At 33.1% G+C, this 20,703-nt stretch overlaps 3 protein-coding genes across 3 annotated transcripts; 1 reads left to right on the top strand and 2 right to left on the bottom strand.

Annotated features, from left to right (window-relative positions):
• The first annotated feature begins 1,557 nt into the window (after positions 1–1,557).
• Positions 1,558–5,671, top strand: LOC105773788 (geranylgeranyl transferase type-2 subunit alpha 1). Its single transcript, XM_012595913.2, has 8 exons — positions 1,558–1,928; positions 2,053–2,215; positions 2,454–2,614; positions 2,712–2,816; positions 3,189–3,977; positions 4,077–4,257; positions 4,620–4,806; positions 5,099–5,671. Exons 1-8 carry the CDS (start codon positions 1,813–1,815, stop codon positions 5,485–5,487), a joined length of 2,091 nt encoding a protein of 696 aa, XP_012451367.1. The 5' UTR covers positions 1,558–1,812; the 3' UTR covers positions 5,488–5,671.
• Positions 5,672–7,794: 2,123 nt separating this feature from the next.
• On the bottom strand, positions 7,795–9,298 carry LOC105772411 (uncharacterized). Its single transcript, XM_012593683.2, has 2 exons — positions 9,058–9,298; positions 7,795–8,922 (listed from the first exon to the last, which is right to left on the bottom strand). The coding sequence occupies exons 1-2, from the start codon at positions 9,182–9,184 to the stop codon at positions 8,714–8,716; spliced, it is 336 nt and encodes a 111-aa protein (XP_012449137.1). The 5' UTR covers positions 9,185–9,298; the 3' UTR covers positions 7,795–8,713.
• Positions 9,299–12,138: 2,840 nt separating this feature from the next.
• LOC105773056 (serine/threonine-protein kinase CTR1) lies at positions 12,139–19,775 on the bottom strand. Its single transcript, XM_012594667.2, has 15 exons — positions 18,575–19,775; positions 18,159–18,457; positions 17,924–18,068; positions 16,368–16,483; positions 15,937–16,145; positions 15,447–15,854; positions 15,267–15,307; positions 15,040–15,108; positions 14,267–14,367; positions 14,092–14,176; positions 13,909–14,007; positions 13,729–13,797; positions 13,232–13,363; positions 12,979–13,073; positions 12,139–12,632 (listed from the first exon to the last, which is right to left on the bottom strand). Exons 1-15 carry the CDS (start codon positions 19,379–19,381, stop codon positions 12,560–12,562), a joined length of 2,748 nt encoding a protein of 915 aa, XP_012450121.1. The 5' UTR covers positions 19,382–19,775; the 3' UTR covers positions 12,139–12,559.
• Positions 19,776–20,703: the final 928 nt, after the last annotated feature.

The following is a 20,703-nucleotide window of genomic DNA, read 5'->3' as shown; positions in this document are numbered from 1 at the left end:
GGTAAAGAAAGAAAGAGAGAAAAAATGATTAAATATATAAATATCCTTTTCCAATTTAACTTGAAAACGGTGTTATGTATCACTATATTATTGACTAACATATTTTTTAATTGAGTTTAACATGAAGTGATTATTGCAAAGGAAATATAATTTAGATATTTTTATCAAAAAACCATGTACCTAAGTGAGACAAATGACTATAGTTAGGGGTTAATTTTAAATTTAAGCCTTTTAAATATGATATTTATATTAAGGGAGGAATACACTTTGATCAATGTAGAATTATAAGAGCTTTACACATTTTCATAGTTTTTAATTTGATTAATATTTTAGTAATCTTATTGTTATATTTCAAGTTCAATTTTTGTATATCATACATATAAGATTTTGAGTAAATTAAAGTTGTTTAACTATTTGTTTTATATCATTTTCTATAGGGTGCGCTTTTACCTGTAATATGTTAGCAGTATCTTTAGCTTAAAAATGCATCCTACAAGTGTGCTTTTGTCCTACCAACGAGCTATTTGCAATTAATCATGAATGGGTAAAATCAAGGTAATTGGTACCGTATTGATGGACCTGATATATATCAATGTCAGTATGTTTTGGTGTATCATTTTGAATTTATCAATATTTTTAAAAAAAATTTAATAGAAGTGTATAAAAATATTTTAAATATCAAAGGAATGATACTGAACAAATTTCAAATATCCATGCATCAGTTGATGCACAATGTTTCGATAAAGTTTTTATTATTCATACCATATTAGTAAAAGTTAGAAAATTTATATTTTTAATATTATTCATGTACCAACCTATGCATAATGTTCTAACCAGTGTAATTGAAATTGGGTAGAATAGATCAATGCGAAAAAGGGAGTTGGTTGCACTAGTTTATTATTGAAACAATGCAAATTGATTAAAACAACCAAAATCAATATAGAAACAACTACATTGGTTAAAACCTAATTTAAAAAAAGTGTATATACCGCTAAATTTGCCTCTATAAATATTATTGTGTTGAAATTTCTTATTAATTGTAATCACCAAATTATTATCTTTTGTTGGAATACGAAATTCAAGCTATAATTTTAAGCATAAGGACAAATTTAACTTTCAATGTCCACAATTTTTTAATTAATTCTATCATTATTATCATTTTAGCTAAATTTGACTGCTAACCTCTTAAAATGAATCGAATCAGTTATTGTAATGAAACTGTTGACTAAAGCATTAAATTTGTTAACAATGTTGGCATGGCAACTCACATGACAACTCAATTGTATTTTTGTTGTTATGACACTATTTGTCTTGTATATTGTGTAAAAGTTATTTTAAAATTATAAAAATAAAAAATTCAAAAAATTTACATAAAGTACACATAAATTGTCATGTTTAAAGTTTTAATTATTTAATTAATATTTCCGTTACAAAAACAAATCAACATTTTGATTATAAAATGTTCTCATGGTTAATTCTTTATTTGATCATTTTCTCCCTTGTAGGCCTGATATTATTTTTTTACAATAACTTTAGTCTCTTCTTAGAAGTATAAACTAGGTTTTGCTGCAAACCTCAAAATGACATTGTCATGCTAAAATTATCATTGTCATGTCACTTTTCCTAAAGAAACTTGTATTGCAACAGCTTGTATGTGCATTTGAGTTTTGCAATCCATTCGTTTCACTATATGTTACTTGAAAAAATACGCTATCAAATGTCACTCTAATCACTCAACATATTTTAAAAAGAACAGAAAAACGCAGCGCCAAGCCAAAGCCACCTGAGAAGCAGAGGAACTGAAAAGGAAAAATGCATGGCCGGCCCCGAAAAGCACCGAAACCTGAAGATGAAGCGGCTTCGTCTGCCAAAGCCCAGAAGCTACGCGCTCTCCAAACTCAATTCTTCTCCTTTCACCATAATAAAATGTAATCCTCTCTCTCTCTCTTTTTTGGGTTAAATTTGTAATATTATTTAGAACTTTTTCTGATCTAATTTAGGATGAATTTTTTGTTATCATTTTGATTTTTCTTGGTATTTAAAATTGGTCAGTTACACCAAAGAGGCGGTTGAACTTAGTGCCAAGCTTCTTGAGATCAATCCTGAATCGTACACCGCTTGGAACTATAGGAAACTCGCTGTTGAGCACTATCTGAATCTGCCCGATTGTAATCCTGACTCGATCAAGTCTGTTCTAGATGATGAACTCAGAGTGGTGCGTTGCTTACTTGCTTTAAGGATTTCATTTTACTGCCCTATTTTAGTTAAACAAATGTGATTTTTTTTTACATTTTCTAAAGATCGAGATTTTCTAGTTTGGATTAGTTAGGATCTGAATGATGCTATAGTTTTATCCCATTTCACTTTATTTTAGAATTATATTTCTTTCTTTGCGTGTAAGAACATACAGATATTCCTTCTTTGAAATTTATTGATCGAAGGAAATTGTGCAGGTCGAGAACGCATTGAGGCAAAATTTTAAGTCATATGGAGCATGGCATCATCGAAAATGGGTTCTCAGCAAGGGCCATTCATCGATCGATAATGAGCTGAGATTGCTGGACAAGTTCCAGAAGGCTGATTCTCGTAATTTCCATGCATGGAATTATAGGAGGTGAAATTAGTATGCCTTTTCTGTTAATCTTGGTGCGTGTAGGTGTGGAGAATTATTACTTTGTGCCATTCATGTCTTCTTTTATTATTCTTCCCAGATTTGTTGCAGAGTCAATGAAGAGATCAGAACAGGATGAATTGAAATATACTGAGGATATGATTTACGCAAATTTTAGCAACTACTCTGCATGGCATAATCGAAGGTAAAATTGTTTCCTTAAATCTAAGGTCATAATGTTTCTTTATGGTGCTTTGATTTTGTATATAGGAAGTGAATACCAATTCCATGTTTGATAAATATATTAGTTATTTGTGCTAGATAATTGTTGATGTTTTCTGTGGCCAAGTTTCTTTTCGCTGAGCTATAGTCAAAGTGTATTAATAAGTTCAAGCAATTCACTGTAATCCTGCCCTTGATATGGTATTTGTTGTTGGACTTAGGCTCTAATTGTGTAATCAAATTTTGTTTTAATGAATAATTATTCCAAATAGCATCTTGATTGCTGGACTATAATGTTTCTCTCCATGCTCAATATATCTGCTAATGATATGAATCGCATGAATAATTTCTGCAGTGTATTGTTGTCTGCTTTATTTGACAAAAAGGCTGAAGGATTTCTCTTGAAAGAGAAGGTCTTGCCAGAGGAATATGAATTCATACACCAAGCCATATTTACAGACCCTGATGATCAAAGTGGATGGTTTTATCATCTTTGGCTACTAGACCAAACAGTTACAACTGACTCTCCTCTCCTTGCTTCATCTTGGCCTGGTCATGGTTCTGATGTCCTTCTAGTGGGAGATAGATGCTATAATGGTTCTGCATTTTCTCCATTTTCAGCTTTGCATTCTGATTCAGGGTCATTTCCCATTGTTCTTTATTTTAATCAACCTGTTAGGGGTGTAAACTCATCTACAGTTACCGTTGAATGTGGATTTAATAAAAATGAAGATCTTCTTTGGAAACCACTTTCTGCAAGTAACTCACAAACTGCACGAGTTTGGGTTGCACATTTAAAAGTTCCATCTTCAGATCTTCATTCTACAGTTGAAGTTAGTGTTGGACATACTAAGGGAATCATTTCAACAAGAGGGTTTGAATATAGCCATCCTTCAATGCTTTCATTTAAAGTACATGTACAGCCTATGGAAAGAGATTCCTCTCAAGTTTCAGTTGCAGAAAGTATTTCATTGAGAGAAGAAAATTTTAAGGTCTATGGAAAACAATCGGAGGAATCAATTATTGACTCTTTTGATCAACTAATTATCAAGAATGGTCGTGAAACAACTGCATCTAACTGGCGTTTTGAGGCTTTAGCTAAAGAGATTGAATGCTTCCGTGAACTGTTATCGTTGGTGGACTGGTGAACTTGGATAACTTAATTATTACCTTTATTGAACTCTTAGGAAGCACATTTTTAATAATATCTCTTATTTTTGGTTTTTTTCTTCCTTTTCTGTAGTAAAATTGGAAAGCTTACACTTGCTAGATTACTGAAGGCTTATGATGCAATGTCATATCCGTTCGCTAACAAACTGGTGCATTCAGAAGAAGTTCTTGAGCTGTATAGTGATTTGATGAAATTGGATCGAACACATTACCAGTTCTACAAGGATGAACGTAGCATTGTCTTGCTACAGAAGGTGAGTGCATACTTTCTCAGTGATTTGGTCACTAAAAGCATCATCATTTAAGCTTTAGAGTTGGACTGTTGTTGTTTCCGATGTTTTGTGCAAGTAGCCAGATCTTTTCTACAACTTCTAAAATGTATGTTTACTTGTTAGGTTACTGTATTTTATGTATGTTTATTTGAATTGGTACTTTGTGGTGGAAAAAAAACCTTCCCCTAGACAGCTAAACTTTGTGTTATAAAGATTCTGTGCATGTTTGGTCCTCTCGTTTGTTAATTTTTTTTTTCGTTTTTCACTATTGTACTAATTTCTGGTGTAGATTGTTAGATTTGCATATAGGTTAACTGAGAACCTTTTGTCTATCTATTCTGTAGGTGACATCTAGTAAAGGGTCTTTACTTCAACATTGCTTTCAGTATAAGGACTCGGTTTCATCAGCTATATGTGGTCCTATCTGTCTCCGGCTGAATAACTTATCACTATCACGGATGGGAGCTTTTGAGAAATTATTGTGGGTCGAAATGTTAGATCTCAGCCACAATGAACTACAATCAATTGAAGGTACTGTACTCACACTAATGTTTCAAAATATTGTTTGTCGAATTGGAGACTATTCAATAAGTTCCTTAATACTTGAGCTGTTGTTAGTATTTCTTACAAATTTTCGATTTCTGTCTTCCCACTCCACTTCATACCCTTTTATTCTTAAACGTATGAAAACAAAGAATCCAATGTGAATGTAAAAAATGCATGATGCTCCTTTTTTGGGCCTTTTTCCTAGTAGTCTGCACTGACTTGGAGTAGAACCTTTTTAGCAATTTACACTTGACTGAATGTATTGTTTTAATGTTAGGATTGGAAGCTATGCAGCTCCTCTCTTGTTTGAGTTTGAGAAACAATAAACTGAGAAGTTTAACTGCTCTGGAGCCTTTGAGAAAGCTCAAGTTGTTAAGAATACTGGATATTTCATACAACCAGATTGGTGATCATTCTATTGACACAACAAGGTACGTGTGCTCTTCTCCTTTGTCTCATTCAGTTGGAAGTGAATTGAACAGGGATGAAACCGTGACCAGCGATGTTGCTCTTATTAACAATTGGGAGGCTTTTTATATTTTTAAAGACTTCAACTTGAATCAATTAGATATAGTGGGGAACACAATTGCTGATGAAAAGTTTAAGTCAGTTCTGGTTAAGATTATGCCTAAACTTAAGCAACTAGATGGCAAACTCTTAGATTGAGTTTCAATACATTTGCTTGGTATTCTCTACATTTGATATCGACTTTAGTTCCCACACATTACCATATTCTTGTTATAATTTGAGACTTTTTCTTGTCGTAGCATGAGAACTTATTGAAGATGTTGTAATGTTAAAAGGTGTTGGTCATAAAACATTGAATAAAAGTTTGACCAATTATTTTGTATGTGGGATGATTATCTGCTGTAAGAGGTAAACCATAGTTCAATTTTTGTACCAACAAAAGAAAAGTACTTTACTTTTAATTTTTATGGCGTTCTTGCTGTTTTAAGCTTTAGGGGTTCCTTACATCTCAGAGTCCCCTTAGCAGCTACTAGTTATACAACTTTCACCATTTTTGCTTAATTTGTACTTCATACAGGTTCGAGTCTAGACCCAAAGTGAGAATAAAAAAAGTTACAATCTTTTTGACTTTTGTTTTTGGCTGTTTTAATGTCATGGTTAGAACATTTCTTTAAAACATGAGCAACTCTGAAAATCTACTTTCTATGGTCGATGTTCATTGCCTTTCTTTGAAACTTGAACTGGTCTTATGCTGTCGCAATGATTTTGTTACAATTGCAACCCAAATTTGGAGAGTGCATCATGTGGCTCGGAATATAGTAGCATTGGATCACAAAACTCAAAGATGAATCAAAAGTTATTGTAGAGGATTATCCGGCATCGATGAGATTGATCGAGTAAATGCTACCCAAAAAGACAGCGACATGATCGAAGGTGCCGGAAATACAGCTGGTAAGTATCTAAACTGTAAGCATCTTGAAATGAAGAAATTTAGAAATTTGACTGTTAAAGTGACAAACCCCTGTTGTACACGCATCACTGCACAATTTATCCGCAAATCCCAATTTCAATATGGTAAGTCAAATCAAAACCATGGAAAACAAATGAAAGGACCTAACAGAATAATGTGGTAGAAGTAACATGGACGCCCCTGTTAAGACTCATATTACATTTAGTTTCCTTTACTAAAAAAATGGGCAAATTAATCTCTGTACATTAATTCAAGGAACTAAATTATTATTTTTGTTAAGAATTTTATTCATTTGTACTATTAAAAACTAAGGTGATTAACGGAATAATCAGACAATGACATGTGACGTGTTACGTATATTTTATACTAACATATGGGGACTAGTTTTTAACAGCAACAATAGATGAAATTTTTAATAGAAAGACTAGTTTGTTATTTGATTTAACGTATAGGGATTAATTTGTTCAATTTTTAAGTAGAGGCAGAATGCAATCTAATTCTTAGTATAGAAGCTTCTATGGTACTTTTACTGAATTAGGACAATAAATAAAACGTTAAACTCACCAAATTGTCGCCCAAAATAGCTTCCATTTTTTTCCTCCACATGCTTTAGCAGTCCCTCAATACATGAACGAGCTAAGATACCAAGAACTAGCCCAAACATAGCAATGAAAAGGATAGCTTTATTCATGTTTTTCAACTTAGATGCCATTATAATTTGGAACTTGCTTTCTGGGTTTGTAAGAAGCAACCCAATTGAAATGAATAAGGAACAATTTTGGGTTTTCGATGGTCTCAGATTTCTCTTATATAGATGATAAGAAAACAAGTTGATTTGCTGAGTCACTGTTCATATATTATAAACAAATATTATTCAATGAAAATCTTCTCTAGTCAATAACAATGGGGATTCCATATAATTAAGAATTAGTCAGTACTTGCGTTTCATTTAAATATGTTGGTTTTGTTTGGTTGATTGATTTGAAACTTGCCAAGCACGAAGTCAACTTCTTTGTTTTGTAGAATATACGTTGTATACGTTGTTATGTCAACTCAAATCTTCCATGTGCTTGAGGGGTTTCCCCCTTATTCGAATATAGTTTAATTAATTTAAATTGATATCTTTTAAGAAATTCAAATTTTAATTTTCCTTTTGTGTTCTAAACTACTAAGTTTTGCTAGTTTCTTTTCTTTTTAATTGTTACTTTAATAACTTGGGATAGATACCAAAACTATACATAGTTTAATGTACAATTGTATACATGAATTTTGATTTGATCTAACTTTTTTGTAAATTATTAACACAATTATTGATATAACATCATTTTATGTAAATAATTATATTTATTCAATATAAAATAAATTGATGTATTTATATCTTTAAATATGCATGATTAAATCAAAATTAAAGTTTCAAGTATACATTTGAAGCATAATTAGAGTTTCACGTGTATAGTTGCACCAAATTAAAGTTAATGTATACAATCGTACATTAAATCAAAATTCATGTATAATTTTGAAGTTTATCTCAAGACAAAGGCCAAATTTTGTGTAATCGATTTCTAAAGTTTATTTTATGTTAAGTATACATGGTAAGGTAATTTCTGTATCAAAATTAGTACAAGTGACCTCCTAATTTGTTAATGGTAGAACTTCAGTGATGTAACTTGATGTTTGTGACCTACATGAAAGCTAAGTAACTTAAAATATAAATTATCTACTTTTGGTCCTTAGATCTTTTCATATTAATTTCATGTTCTTTTTAAAATTGAATTATATAAAGTATTTTTGCTTCATTTGATTACTAGCGTAATAATATGAATGAAAAATTTATTTATTGCATATGTATTACAATAGTTAGTACAAATTTAAATTTGAAATTAAAAGACTTATGTAAAAAAATAAGATCTCTTCAAAATAAGTTAAAATTTTCATAATCTTTACCAAAATAAGTCATGGGTGTGATTAAATATTAGCAATTTAATTAGATTATTGCCAACTTATATTAAAAGATGTGTAAAAAATAATACTCCTAGCATTTAGAATTTATGACAAATCCTATTACTTTGTTTATTTGTCAATTGCTCCTCTTTAGCCACTAGCAAATTTTCACATTTCCAATCAAATAACATGGCATTCCAAGAACTAAACAAATGTTTATATTGCAATGAAGGTCAAATATTGATTGTTTGTTCACAACTTCATGGCTAGAAGCTAAAGAACCAATGAACTAAACAAAATGGTTAAAAAAAAATTGAAAATTATACTTAAATCCCATGATTGATTTTCAACTGATTTAGCATTTTCTTTTCCTTTCCCTACAATTTGTAACACCATTACTTCGGCTTGACAGTCATTTTCAGTTCCAAAATCTCTTTTGCCTGCCAGATTTTGGACCAAAACATTGCCGATGGCCAAGTCACCATGATTAATGTGTTTTAAAATTACAATAATTTACAGAGGAAAAGGATTATCAGCCATTGATGAGATTGATCTTGTAAATGCAACCCAGAATAACAAAGACATTGGTGAAGGTGCAAAAAGCAGGGATCCCAAATATCTAAACTGTAACCACTTAGCAATGAAGAAATGGAGGAATTTGACTGCCAATCTAACAAATCCATCCTTGATACTTCTTATCACAGTGCTTCCAGCAAGTTCATCTGCAAATTTCGAGGATCAATTTGCAAAATTTTAGTACAATTTCCAATTTAAAAAGAAAAAAAGAAAATGAAAGAGAATAATATTATCAGTTTATAGTCCAATGACTATGAACAATATTTCAACATTGAACTCACCAAGATAGCTTCCAATTTCATTGTTTTGTGACCCATGAAAATAAGTGCGAGCGATGATACCAACAAGTAGTCCAAGCAGGGCATGGAATATCATAGCCTGGTTCATGTTCTTCAATTTGGTTGCCATTGTTATGAATCGAAAGCTTGTTTAGGCTTTTTGTGTGTGTGTGTGTGTGTGTGTGTCCTTCTTTGCACTCTTTTTTCTTTGATGACTTTTTCTTAAAGCAAATGGTCTACAGCAATGGAGATGACAAGCTTCTGGTTTTCAAAGGACCTCACTGTCGTCTTATATATCCGATTAGAAACCGAGTTAATTCACTGCGTCATCATGCATAATTTTTAGACTTAATTAAACAGTTGACCCTTCAATGTTCTTTTTTAGTTAAGTAATTAAACTTTTTAGTCGAATCAAGTACTTAAAATTTATTTTCGTAACCAATGTTATTTTTACCGTTATATTAATTAACAAAAACTTTTATATTTAATTAAAAGCGAAACCTCATTAAAATTTATTTACATGAATTTCACTAGAAAATTAAAAATTTATATTAATATTAAATAAAATAAAAACACATCCTCTCTCTCTCTCATCTTCTCCACCTTAATTTATATAGGGAGAGGAAAGGGAGGAGAAAGGAAGGGAACGGAATTTTTATTTTATTTAATATTAATATAATTTTTATTTAATTATTTTTTCCTCATTTTCTAGTTAAATGAAGGTAAATTAATTTTTAATGACACGTGTTACATTCTAATTGGTTGCAAGGTTTTTAATGGACGTAATGATATGGATCAATATTAGTTACAGAAATAAAGTTTATGTGCTTGATTTTACCAAAAATAATTTAAATATTTAACTAAAAAATCATAATTTAGGACCAACTATTGAATTAAGGCTAACCTTTAATAGAAGATTTAATTTCTTAGTAGGAAGCTTATTCCGTCAAAAACTAAATGGGAGTAAGGAGAGATTTATTAGTTATTAGTGTTTGTTCCTCAACAAAACTTCACGTATTTATTTTTTTACGTGAACTATATTATTAGTCATTAAATTATGGATAAATTTTGTTTTAGTTATTTAAATTATGGGTCAATATTAGTTACGGAAATAAAGTTTATATACTTGATATGACCAAAAATAATTTAAGTACCTAACTAAAAAATCATAATTTAAGGACCAATTATTGAATTAAGTTTAATTTTAATAAAAGATTTAATTTCTTAGTAGGAAACTTATTTGGTCAAAAACTAAACGGGTTAGGAGAGAGGTCTATTAATTATTAGTCTTTGCTCCTCAACAAACCTTTCCTTTTTTTTTCTTGGGTAAACTATATTATTAGTGGGTAAGTTTTGTTTTGGTCATTTAATTAAAACCTATAATTTGATCATTGAATTATTCAAAATTTTCATTTAAATCATTAAACTATTTAAAATTTCTATTTAAGCCACTAGACAGTTAAGTTCTATTTTTTAAAAAAGTTTCACCAGCTCCAAGCGAAAATTTGATGATCGATATAGTGGATTAGTACTCATCAATGAATAAAAGAACATATCATAGATCTAAGTTGATTTGACGATTTTTTCGTGAAGAAAAACCTATTTGAATTTCATTTCAAAAACTTGTGACGTCCAAAGTTATTTCGGAAAAAAAAAACTATTAAAAAGAAAGAGAAGAGAGCTTTTAATTAGTGCATACAATACAAACATAGAAAGCCATATAACATTAATTTTCACATCCGAGTGACACAAATGAAGACTTTTGAAGTGACTCAAATGAAAACTTTTGAATAATTCAGTGACCAAACTATAATTTTTTTAGTTACGTGACCAAAATGAAAACTTACCCCTAGTTTAGTAACTAATGACTAATTTACTTTTATTTCTTTTAAAATATTCAATTTCTTCCGTTTATTTCGACCTTAATATATGATTTTTTAATCAAATGTTGAATATAATAAGATGGCATACTGCACTTTTAAGAAAAATATAAGTTCGAATAAAACACGCTACACTCTTAAGAGAGATACAAATTCTTAAAATGACATTATTAGAAAATGTAACTATATTTCTAAAATAATTAACTTTCGTAAATAATAAAATAAACATGAATAATACCTTAATTATACCACAAAATATACGGACCAATCATTTTTAAAATTATATATATATTTTTATTTGACAATATATTCGTAACTTAGTTTATTACAAATTAACGAAACACTAATTTAATTAAAACTTATTAACATATTATTTTATATACAAAGGAAATTATATTATGAAAATACTTTTTTTATATTTTTATTTAAGATCAATAAAAATTTAACCTTACGATTTGAACCACGACGGAATAAATTTTAAACAATTAATTTTAATATAAATGCCGTAGATATGTGATAATCTAGTTATAGCAAGACCCTAAATCCAAATTTGACAGACTGTTAATATCTCCATTCAAAGCTTTTAAGTCATCTGAATATAAGAAATGGTTGGTGACTTGCAGATGAAGGTCTTGCAGAGCACGAAGGCGAGTACATCATATAGAATAAGGTTAAGCCTCCTTTTTATAAACGTTTTCAACTCTGCAGATTCCTTGGAGCCCTACCTCTCTTCAATTTAATTATAATACTGTCAACGCTATGCTTTGAAGTGACTCCTATTAAAGAAATAAAGGAAGACGACATTACGTTGAATAAATGAAAATCTTTAATATTTATGATTGGTAAATAATTACTTATGTGGAATATATAGCCTCTAGCACGATGGCATCTCTAGAGCAACTTAATTTAATTTTGGTTCAATCCCATCCCACCGTCACAGAAGTTGAGAAACTGTTTGTTCATACACTGGAGTAATTTAATAAAACATAATTTTAATATATATTATTAACTGGTATAAAAATACTTTTAATAATATATTTTACCAAAAATACCACTTCCTATTCTTGAATCCAAACACAGATTCAAGCACATACCTCACCTATTCGATCTCACTGCCACCCTCACTCTCATTCAATGCTGATTTGACAGGATCTTAACTTCCAGTCTATTACAAACGCGGCAAAATGAATAGAAAAGTAGGGGCTAAAGCAAACTTTTTTTCTTGCTGAATCATCTCCCAAGTTTTTTGTTCCATCATTGGCATGAATAAGAACACCAAAAACACAAAACGGGAATTACCAACATATCATAACCAATCCGAATTCATAAACATTTCGGAGTTTACATACACTGGCAAATTGCTTTATGTAAGAAAAGGCAACCCCCCATGCAAAACCTACATATAATGAACACAGCAACTCATTACAGCTTTGCTATATTTTTTCCCCTTATTATTAATTATCGTTATAGGCCTCAAATTCTAATGGGAACTGCCTTCCAAATGGGTTAGATAAAACATCTACAGTTGCCTGGAACCAAAAACAAAGGTTAGTGGAATCTCCAAAATCAGCTGCTTTCAGGTTATTCTAACGACACCCATTGTTACTGTTTTCCTTTCCGCATCGCTACAATGGAGATTTTAGCAACTTCTTTAGTGTTATTACTATATTACCAAAAGACGGCCGTTGAGCGGGATCACTGCAAAAGTGCACATATAGCAACTATCATCAGGAATTTTTAGTATTCTCAAATATAACTCCAGCAAATCCAAGAAATACTTGGCCCCCATGTTAGTCGGGATAGATGTGACCGTGAAGTTCAAGTATGTTCAGTGAAACTTGGGTTTCTTTTTTTTCATTTCTCTTTTACTTGGAGAGTATAAGCTACTGCTAATCTCTCTCCTTATTGGCCGTAAAGCTGCTGCTTGGTCCTACCCGGACCGATGCATACAGAGAAAAGATAGAATAGGGAAGTCTCTATAGCTAACTCATCATCATATAAAATTAAGTGCAGTGAATATATCTAGGAGAAAGTATATACTTACTCGGCCCAACAAGATTCCATGAGGGAAACCAACTTGGGGGAGGTGTTAGGAGGAATGGCAAGCTTCCTATTCTGGAAAGCTACAGCACCAACCACCTACAATTTGCAGCACCACAAGAAACGGGGTGACGGAATTAAGAAATACAGCATTGAAATACTTCAACAGTTGGTCAATTACGTTGATATTTATGATTGCATTTGGTAAGAATAAGAAAAGAACCATAATGAAAAATAAGAAAACCAAATTTATCAACCTGGGCAGGACTGAGTCCATTCCATGGTTGTTGCATGGTAATAAGTTCCCATAGGATTACTCCGAAACTGTAAACATCAGATTTTTCATTTGAAGGCTCTCCGCGAAGGAATTCTGGAGCCATCCACTCAGGCTGAAAATGAAAACAAGAGATTTAGATGCTGATTGTTGCAATAGGAAGAAAAGTGTTCAAGGTACATGAGATTGAAAGAAACATCCAACTTCATATAGAATGCGAGTCTGCAATGATTGTATCTGTTCATCATTGTACAAAACTGAACAAGGACGGGGTTTTATGATAATGATTGTGAATGTTGTCTTTAATATAGATTTAATGTCATGATTTGGAATCACCCACATAGCAAACCAACAATAGCTGTGGTAACGTATATATTTGATATATTTGAAATAATTGCCTTTAAAAGCAAGCTACCTACTGGTGTGTGCACCAGCTATAAAGCCAGTACACAAGAGAAAAGGAGGTTACGGAGTACTTACTGTTCCCGCCACAGATTTTGATGATATAAAAGTGCCCCCTTTGAATCTAGACAATCCAAAATCACACACCTGGGCATGACATAAGAAATTGGAAATTGTTCATTTGAAAAGAAAAATTGCAAAACAAACAAACAAACAAACAAACAAAAAAGCAAAATGAAGAACTCTTTATTTATATACCTTAACTGTCCAGTTCTTATCAACCAACAGGTTGGGTGACTTGAGATCCCAGTGAACTATGGGAGGAGTAAGGCAATGAAGATAGTTGATCCCCTTGGCCTATTTCCAACATAGAACATTAATGTTGTGCTAACAGCAGATTGCAACAATAGATAAAATGTGCAAGTAGAAAACAGTACGAACCACATCCAATGCCATACGCAATCGCCGCCTCTGATCAAGTGTTTCTCCAGCACTAGGCCTATGAATGAGGCGGTATAAACTACCCCTGTTTGACAATGACAAAAACCAGGTGTCAGCCATGTGTTATTTCTCATAGAGATATCATTTCATTATCTTAAAATATAACAGTTATTACCTCGGAAGATACTCTGTCACAATTGACAGATGAGGTCTTTTTGTAACAGCACCCATAAAAAGGACCACATTTGGATGTCGAACACGTTTCATTATAGCAACCTGAAAAATGCATATGAACAGAAGTTATAGTTAATATCAAATGACTACATCCATCTCACTCAGGAATTTATAGGAGTTAGTAACATGACATGTGCTCCTTCACATCAATGCATCACTAAGAAATAGCCTTCCATGCAAGGGTGAATCTAGAATTTCTTTTAGTAAGCGCCAAAATTGAACAATAAATTTTTGGGAGGTTAGAATATAATTTTATCATACATATTAGTTTATGATTTCATCATTGTTGATAGGACTAAAACAGAATTTTTTTTTTGCTTTTTTGGGTGGGCCAAAGTGTAATTTTACCATATATAAATTTATAATTTAATTATCCATAAAGGGGCTCAATTGAAATTTTTTAATATTTTTGGTATCCTCCCCTGCTTCCAAGCACAAATACAAGTAATAATTAGATGATTGCTTTTGATGATCAAGCGCAGAAACAGATCATGCAGGGAAAAGAATCCCAAAAGAATAAGAATAAAAAGCAGAAAACTTAATGGTACGATATTAGATGAGGAGCATGCCTCAACTCAATACACAGAAATAGTTGCTGCATAACATGTATTACTTATGCAATGAGAAAATGGCACCTTCCAAAGGAAATGGAAAGTTTTAACACAATACGGATTATAACATTTATTGATTTTTTAGGTTTTATCCACTACAAACCTCTCTCAGAAACTCTTTCAACTGATCATCATGAAAATCTTGGACAGTCAAGACTTTGACAGCAACATCCTGCATTGGAACAGCAGTTGTTTATTACCATAAGACTACAGCAACCCCGCATTCTATACATTCATTAACCAAGGGAAAAGAATTATATCAAAATCATCCATCATCCATTAAATCCACACACCAGTTATTTTCAGTTGCAAGAAAGAAAAAGTACTAACCGATCCATGCCACTCAGCACGATGAACTGTTCCAAATGAGCCTGCAAAATGAGATTTGAAACAAAAAAGTCAGTATGAGCTTCACTGTTTATCTTCTGAGAGAGCCAATTTTTAAAATGCTTGAAGAGAAGGAAAGATGAAGTATTTTTATCTCCAAATAAGAAGGCCTAAGAGAAGTACCAGCACCAACACGCTCCTTAATACGCAATTCATCCCATGATATCTCAAGCCAGTCCATTGCAAGAGAAGGTTCAAGATGTAGATATCTCGGGATGGAAACAGTGGAGAACCTGCCTTGATTATCAAGTTCAGCTCCTATCTCCTCTAGATCTGACTGACTAGGTAAGTTAACTTTCAACTGCTTTTCACTTTTTACCACTGGACTTCCAGATAAACCAATTTCTTCTTTAAGTGTTTGTTCTTTGGCAACTTTATCTCTGCAATGTCTAGAATTCATTGTTGATCCAGCTGCTGTTTCCAAAGGCATCCCCTTTCCAAAAGAATCTCGGTCAGTTGCTGCATGTATTGATGGCTTTTGGTTTCCAAGCAAACCATTGTCCTTCAACTGCTGAGATTTCTCAACGCCACCTGCAGGAGATTGAACTTCACTGTTTAGTTTCACTTTTAAGAGTTTGATTTATTTTGCAGAATATGTATCCAAATGACTTACCAGAATGTAGAGGATTCCCATAATGAGAACTAGAACTCTTTGAGTCTATTATCTGACAGTAAGATGAATTATCCATGGAAGGTTGCTGGAATTCTTTAAGATGAGAAATTTGAAATGGTGAAGGCATGGCAGAAAGGAATCCTCCATTGATAGATGAATCTGGACCATGCACATTTCCTGGCTCCCCAACAAGATCAACTACATATTCCCTGCTAGACAATGTATTAGCAACAAACATATAAAAGAAAGAGAAAATTTTGGAAACGAATGAAATTCTATTAAAAAAAGGAAGTTTTGTGCACTTCTTTATATCCTGACATAACAATATAATGGAATGGTGAGAACTGTGATGATATTAAGTGTAAAATAACTACACCGCTCAGACAACTGAACAAGATTAAGTAGAATAACTAAAATTTTGTGTAGCTTACCTTGATGACTGTCGGTCATCTTCAATTTTAACAAGGCAAGAAGAACGATGATCTGCTGCACAATATTTGCATCCTTTAGCAATCCTACACGGCAAGCCTATATAATCTGCCAATTTCTGAATATGTAAACAATACACCATGTTAGTGAAAAATCCCAAACCAGAGCCATCCGCTGCAAGACATCTACATTTTTAGGGTGACCAGGCCATAAGTACACGAACATTTTACACATCAGCATAAACTCATAAATCGATAAAATCGAACACTCATTCTTCATCAGGTATCCTGGTCTAGCAAAGAGAATATCATGAAGTGGAACACTCGGGAACAAGCTAATGTCTTTTAAATATTTTAAATTCTGAAGAAGAGAAGATGTCTATCTAAAAGCTTTAAAAGTTCATTTTACAACACCGGGTTTCAGAAAGCAAAATCCATTCTTAAAAAATGAAAAAATAATTGTTAAGAGGGGAAATGGCCTGGTCCTCCCATGAGGACCCCATAAGAATCAAATATTTCACAAAACCTTGTGAATTCACCATGGCAGGCTACAAATACCTCACTGAATGATCATGGAATAGGGAGAACTCATAATAGACTGGCTATAGTTCTGGGTGTCACTGATGCTCCTAATTCAGTTGCAATACCAATGCCCCCTGCTAAAGACATTCATATATGATTTAAAAAGTTCTTGTACTATAGGAAAAGGTAGTCCTTGTTACTGGAAACTTATACAAGAGTGTCATTTCCAATAAAAAAAATTTTGAAACACTCACTTTCAGTCAAAATAAAAGAAAACTTATCCAATCCAGACCTTCAAAAATACATACAGTATATATACACCCACAAAGAAAATGCTTTTCATTCCAGAAGAATTTCAGACCAAAGAAAAGAGAATAAGAAAAACAGAAACTTATACAAGAGAGTCATTTCCAATAAAACAATTTTTGAAACACTCACTTACAGTCAAAATAAAAGAGAACTTATCCAATCCAGACCTTCAAAAATACATACAGTATATATACACCCACAAAGAAAATGCTTTTCATTCCAGAAGAATTTCAGACCAAAGAAAAGAGAAAAAGAGAAACAAACATATAGGGTAAATAAGATCACATATGAAGAACCCTTCTCAAACTAGGATCACTCAAAAAGTTCCCAAACTTTTACCCCAGCACAATCTGCCTTACTGTTCTACATCCCAGCATTTACTAGCAGTTACTTCTACCCCAATTGAACTTTGAACTTCCTTTTCAAAGTTTTAGTCGTTGCCAAAAACAAAACAAGGAATATAGTTCCATCGATGCTATAGGGGACCTAATACTAGAAGTTCAACCCAAGATTTAAACACCCAACCACTTCAAAAGTACAATAAAAATAAACGTCTAACGTTCAATACTACCTATACAAAACAAGGGTTTGAATTTAGACAAATTTATACATCAGTACTTCTTCCATCACAACCTTTTCTCTAGTGTTTTTCTTTGTGTGCGTGTGGGTTGATCATAAGTATTTGAGATGATAAGCTAGACCAACAAAAAAAGGCTATGTTTTGGCACCTTAAAGAGGATTGCACGATGCCTGCAAAGTCCAATGGATAGGCTGCCAATGGGAAGTACAATACACTTATGAAAATCCTGCAATCTCGCACTGACCAATTTCCAGCGTTTGTGAAGATCCCCTTGCTCCACCGGAAAAGTTCCCCTAAATATATAACAATTCAAACACAAAGGAAAATAGATTAAAAAATAGTGAAAAAAATTAACCCTTAAGGGAAAAAAGGGAGAAACCTACCCCATGTATATAGCAACAAGTTTTCCAAGCTTCTCAACCAACACTAAGGTATTTTCTGAAGCACAATATAACTCTTGTGCTTTATCTTCGAGTTCTTTGAGACGGTTATCCCCGCGTTTATCAACAAGAACAACCTCCATAGATGTCTCGTTGGGTTCAATTTCTTTAAGGGACATTAAAGGTGGTAAGCGTCTTCCTTCTTCAAACTCATTACACATCACCCATAGATATGGATTCATCCCAAGAATACTATAAAAACCATCTGAAATCTTATCACTATAGGATAAACACCCACTAACCTGCAAATTAAGCATACAACAATCACATATTCACATTCAATACCTAAAAGAAACTATTAAGATCAAGTTCAGGATATGAGAAAAAAATCAAGCGACAATGACGAGAAAATAAGATACCCATAGACGATAAGAGACAGTTTCTGCATCGGTGGCACCAGGTCCGCAAAACTCTTGTAAAAGCAAGGGTTCACTGAGGAGACTTGCGTGAGAAGTAAGCCTTCTAGCTAGCATAATCTGCAAATAATAACTCTCCTTTGACTTGAGAGCTAAGCTATCTTTTTTCTCCTCCGACCCCGGTTCCTGTACTTCCCCTGTCGCCGGCACAGCCGCTGGAGATGAGTCCTTAGTCCATGTATCTTTAACCTCACTTGACAAGTTACAATCCAATGTCGTCCCAGAAAACAAGCTCCCTTCATAACTGCTACCACTCGAGAACCTCGGCAGTGATACCTGGCGGTCAAAGTTTCGGTCAACACTAAGGTCATTAACAACGACGGCGGTTTCCGGCACAGGAGGAGGAGGCGTCGGAGCTGGCTCTGGAGGTAACAACAACTCGCGATCTTCATGATGATGATCAGTAATCGACGGTTTCACGTAACGTGATCTGTCAGTAGTAGTTTTTTTCTTGAATAACAAATCGCGGAAAGCAGCGAGCTGTTGTTTCTTAGCTTGAAGCTTCTCGTCGGTGAAAAGATCCGACAACGGCGAGTAATCAGGCTTAACAGCTTCCACCGCAAACTCTTTCTGAGCAGCCGCCCTTGAGATCGACTTGCTCCGGTCATTTTCACTAGCCGCTGTTGTAGCAGCTACGGCTGATGTTTCTTTATCGACCTTTTTCTCGTGATCCAATAGTTGTTTCGTAGATGTTTCGACCCCACGATCGGGAAATTGCCTAGGGAAGAAGTAAGTCGTTCGATGAGGCATTTTCTCACGGGCCTCACGAGATCACTTACCCTCCACTCTCTTTTTCTCTTCGTTCTTTTCTCCCCTTTCAACACCCAACTCAAAAACCACCTTCACATTCCGTACAACTCCTGCAAATGAAAGTACCCCAAAAACCCAGATTCAAGCTACAAATAAAAAGAACCCCAAAAACCCAGATTCAAGCTCTGATAAAAAGAAGAAGAAAAAAACCCGATGATATCAGCGAAACTGATGAAATTTTATGAATGAAAAAACAAAAGGCTTATAATATCGAAAGAACAACGTAAAGTTGGCTTGGCTTTTAGTATTAGTAATATAACCGAATAGAAAGCTGAAGTCTAAAAAAGGTTTTCAAAGGGTTTTTTTCTTTTTTTTTTTCTGTAGTGCAGCTAAGAGAAAGAAACGGTGGCAATATTTATTATGAAATATTAAAATATAAAAGAAGGGAGGTGAAGAAGGTGTTGAAAGCTAACGTGCACCGGATGCGTGGACCTGTCGTTGCGTAAAAACGGCACACGTAAAATTAGAAGCAAACTGGAGATGACACGTAGTCGTAGAGCTGTGGATATGCGCACCTAGGCGTAGGATAGCAGCAGTAATGGCTATTGGGAGTCCCCGCGGGTTTTTCGTATTAAAAGAAGGGAGGAAAGAAAAAAAAGTAAAAAACAGGAGATTTAAATAACTACAGTCTCGCCGTCGAAATGGTGGCGAATGAGAAGGGGCTATATCGTCATCGGGAAAATTCCAAAAAAACAAATAAATAGAATAATAATAATAATAATAATAATAATAATAATAATAATAATAATAATAAAAGGTGAATTAGAAAATTGACGAAATTTATTTTCTTAGATTTTGTTTTTTCAAATAACGGGATTGGACAGGTTTTCTGTTAGCTTTGATTGACGGCATGTGACGTTTCCTTTTGTGCATGAATAAACTTTTATCTAATTTTGCTTTGAGTTCTTATATTTTTGTATGTTTAAAATTTTAGTCTTTATTGTTTAATTTAATAATTGAAGCTTGATTGATAATCACGGTTGAAGGGGCTGATTCTTTTGAGGGAAGTCTTTAAAGTGTCATTTACTTGGAATTAATGGATTTCTCGACAGATTAGTATTGTCTTTGATTAAGGTTTTGTCTTTGATTAAGATTTTATGGAGAACTTGAGTGTTTGAGGTAGTGGGTTCAATAGAGCAGAGACGTTTTGTTGAGATAGAACATGCATGGGCTGGTCTTAGTGATAGCGTAGTTGTCCACAAGTGCCTTATATATTGTAAGGCATGAGCTTAAACCCTACCAAGTGCAAATGCTCATATTTT

This window comes from Gossypium raimondii, chromosome 6 (assembly GCF_025698545.1).
Source record: "Gossypium raimondii isolate GPD5lz chromosome 6, ASM2569854v1, whole genome shotgun sequence".
NCBI classification, from domain to species: domain Eukaryota; kingdom Viridiplantae; phylum Streptophyta; class Magnoliopsida; order Malvales; family Malvaceae; genus Gossypium; species Gossypium raimondii.
Note: the sequence above shows the minus strand (reverse complement) of the source record. Positions and strands in the feature narration are given on the sequence as shown.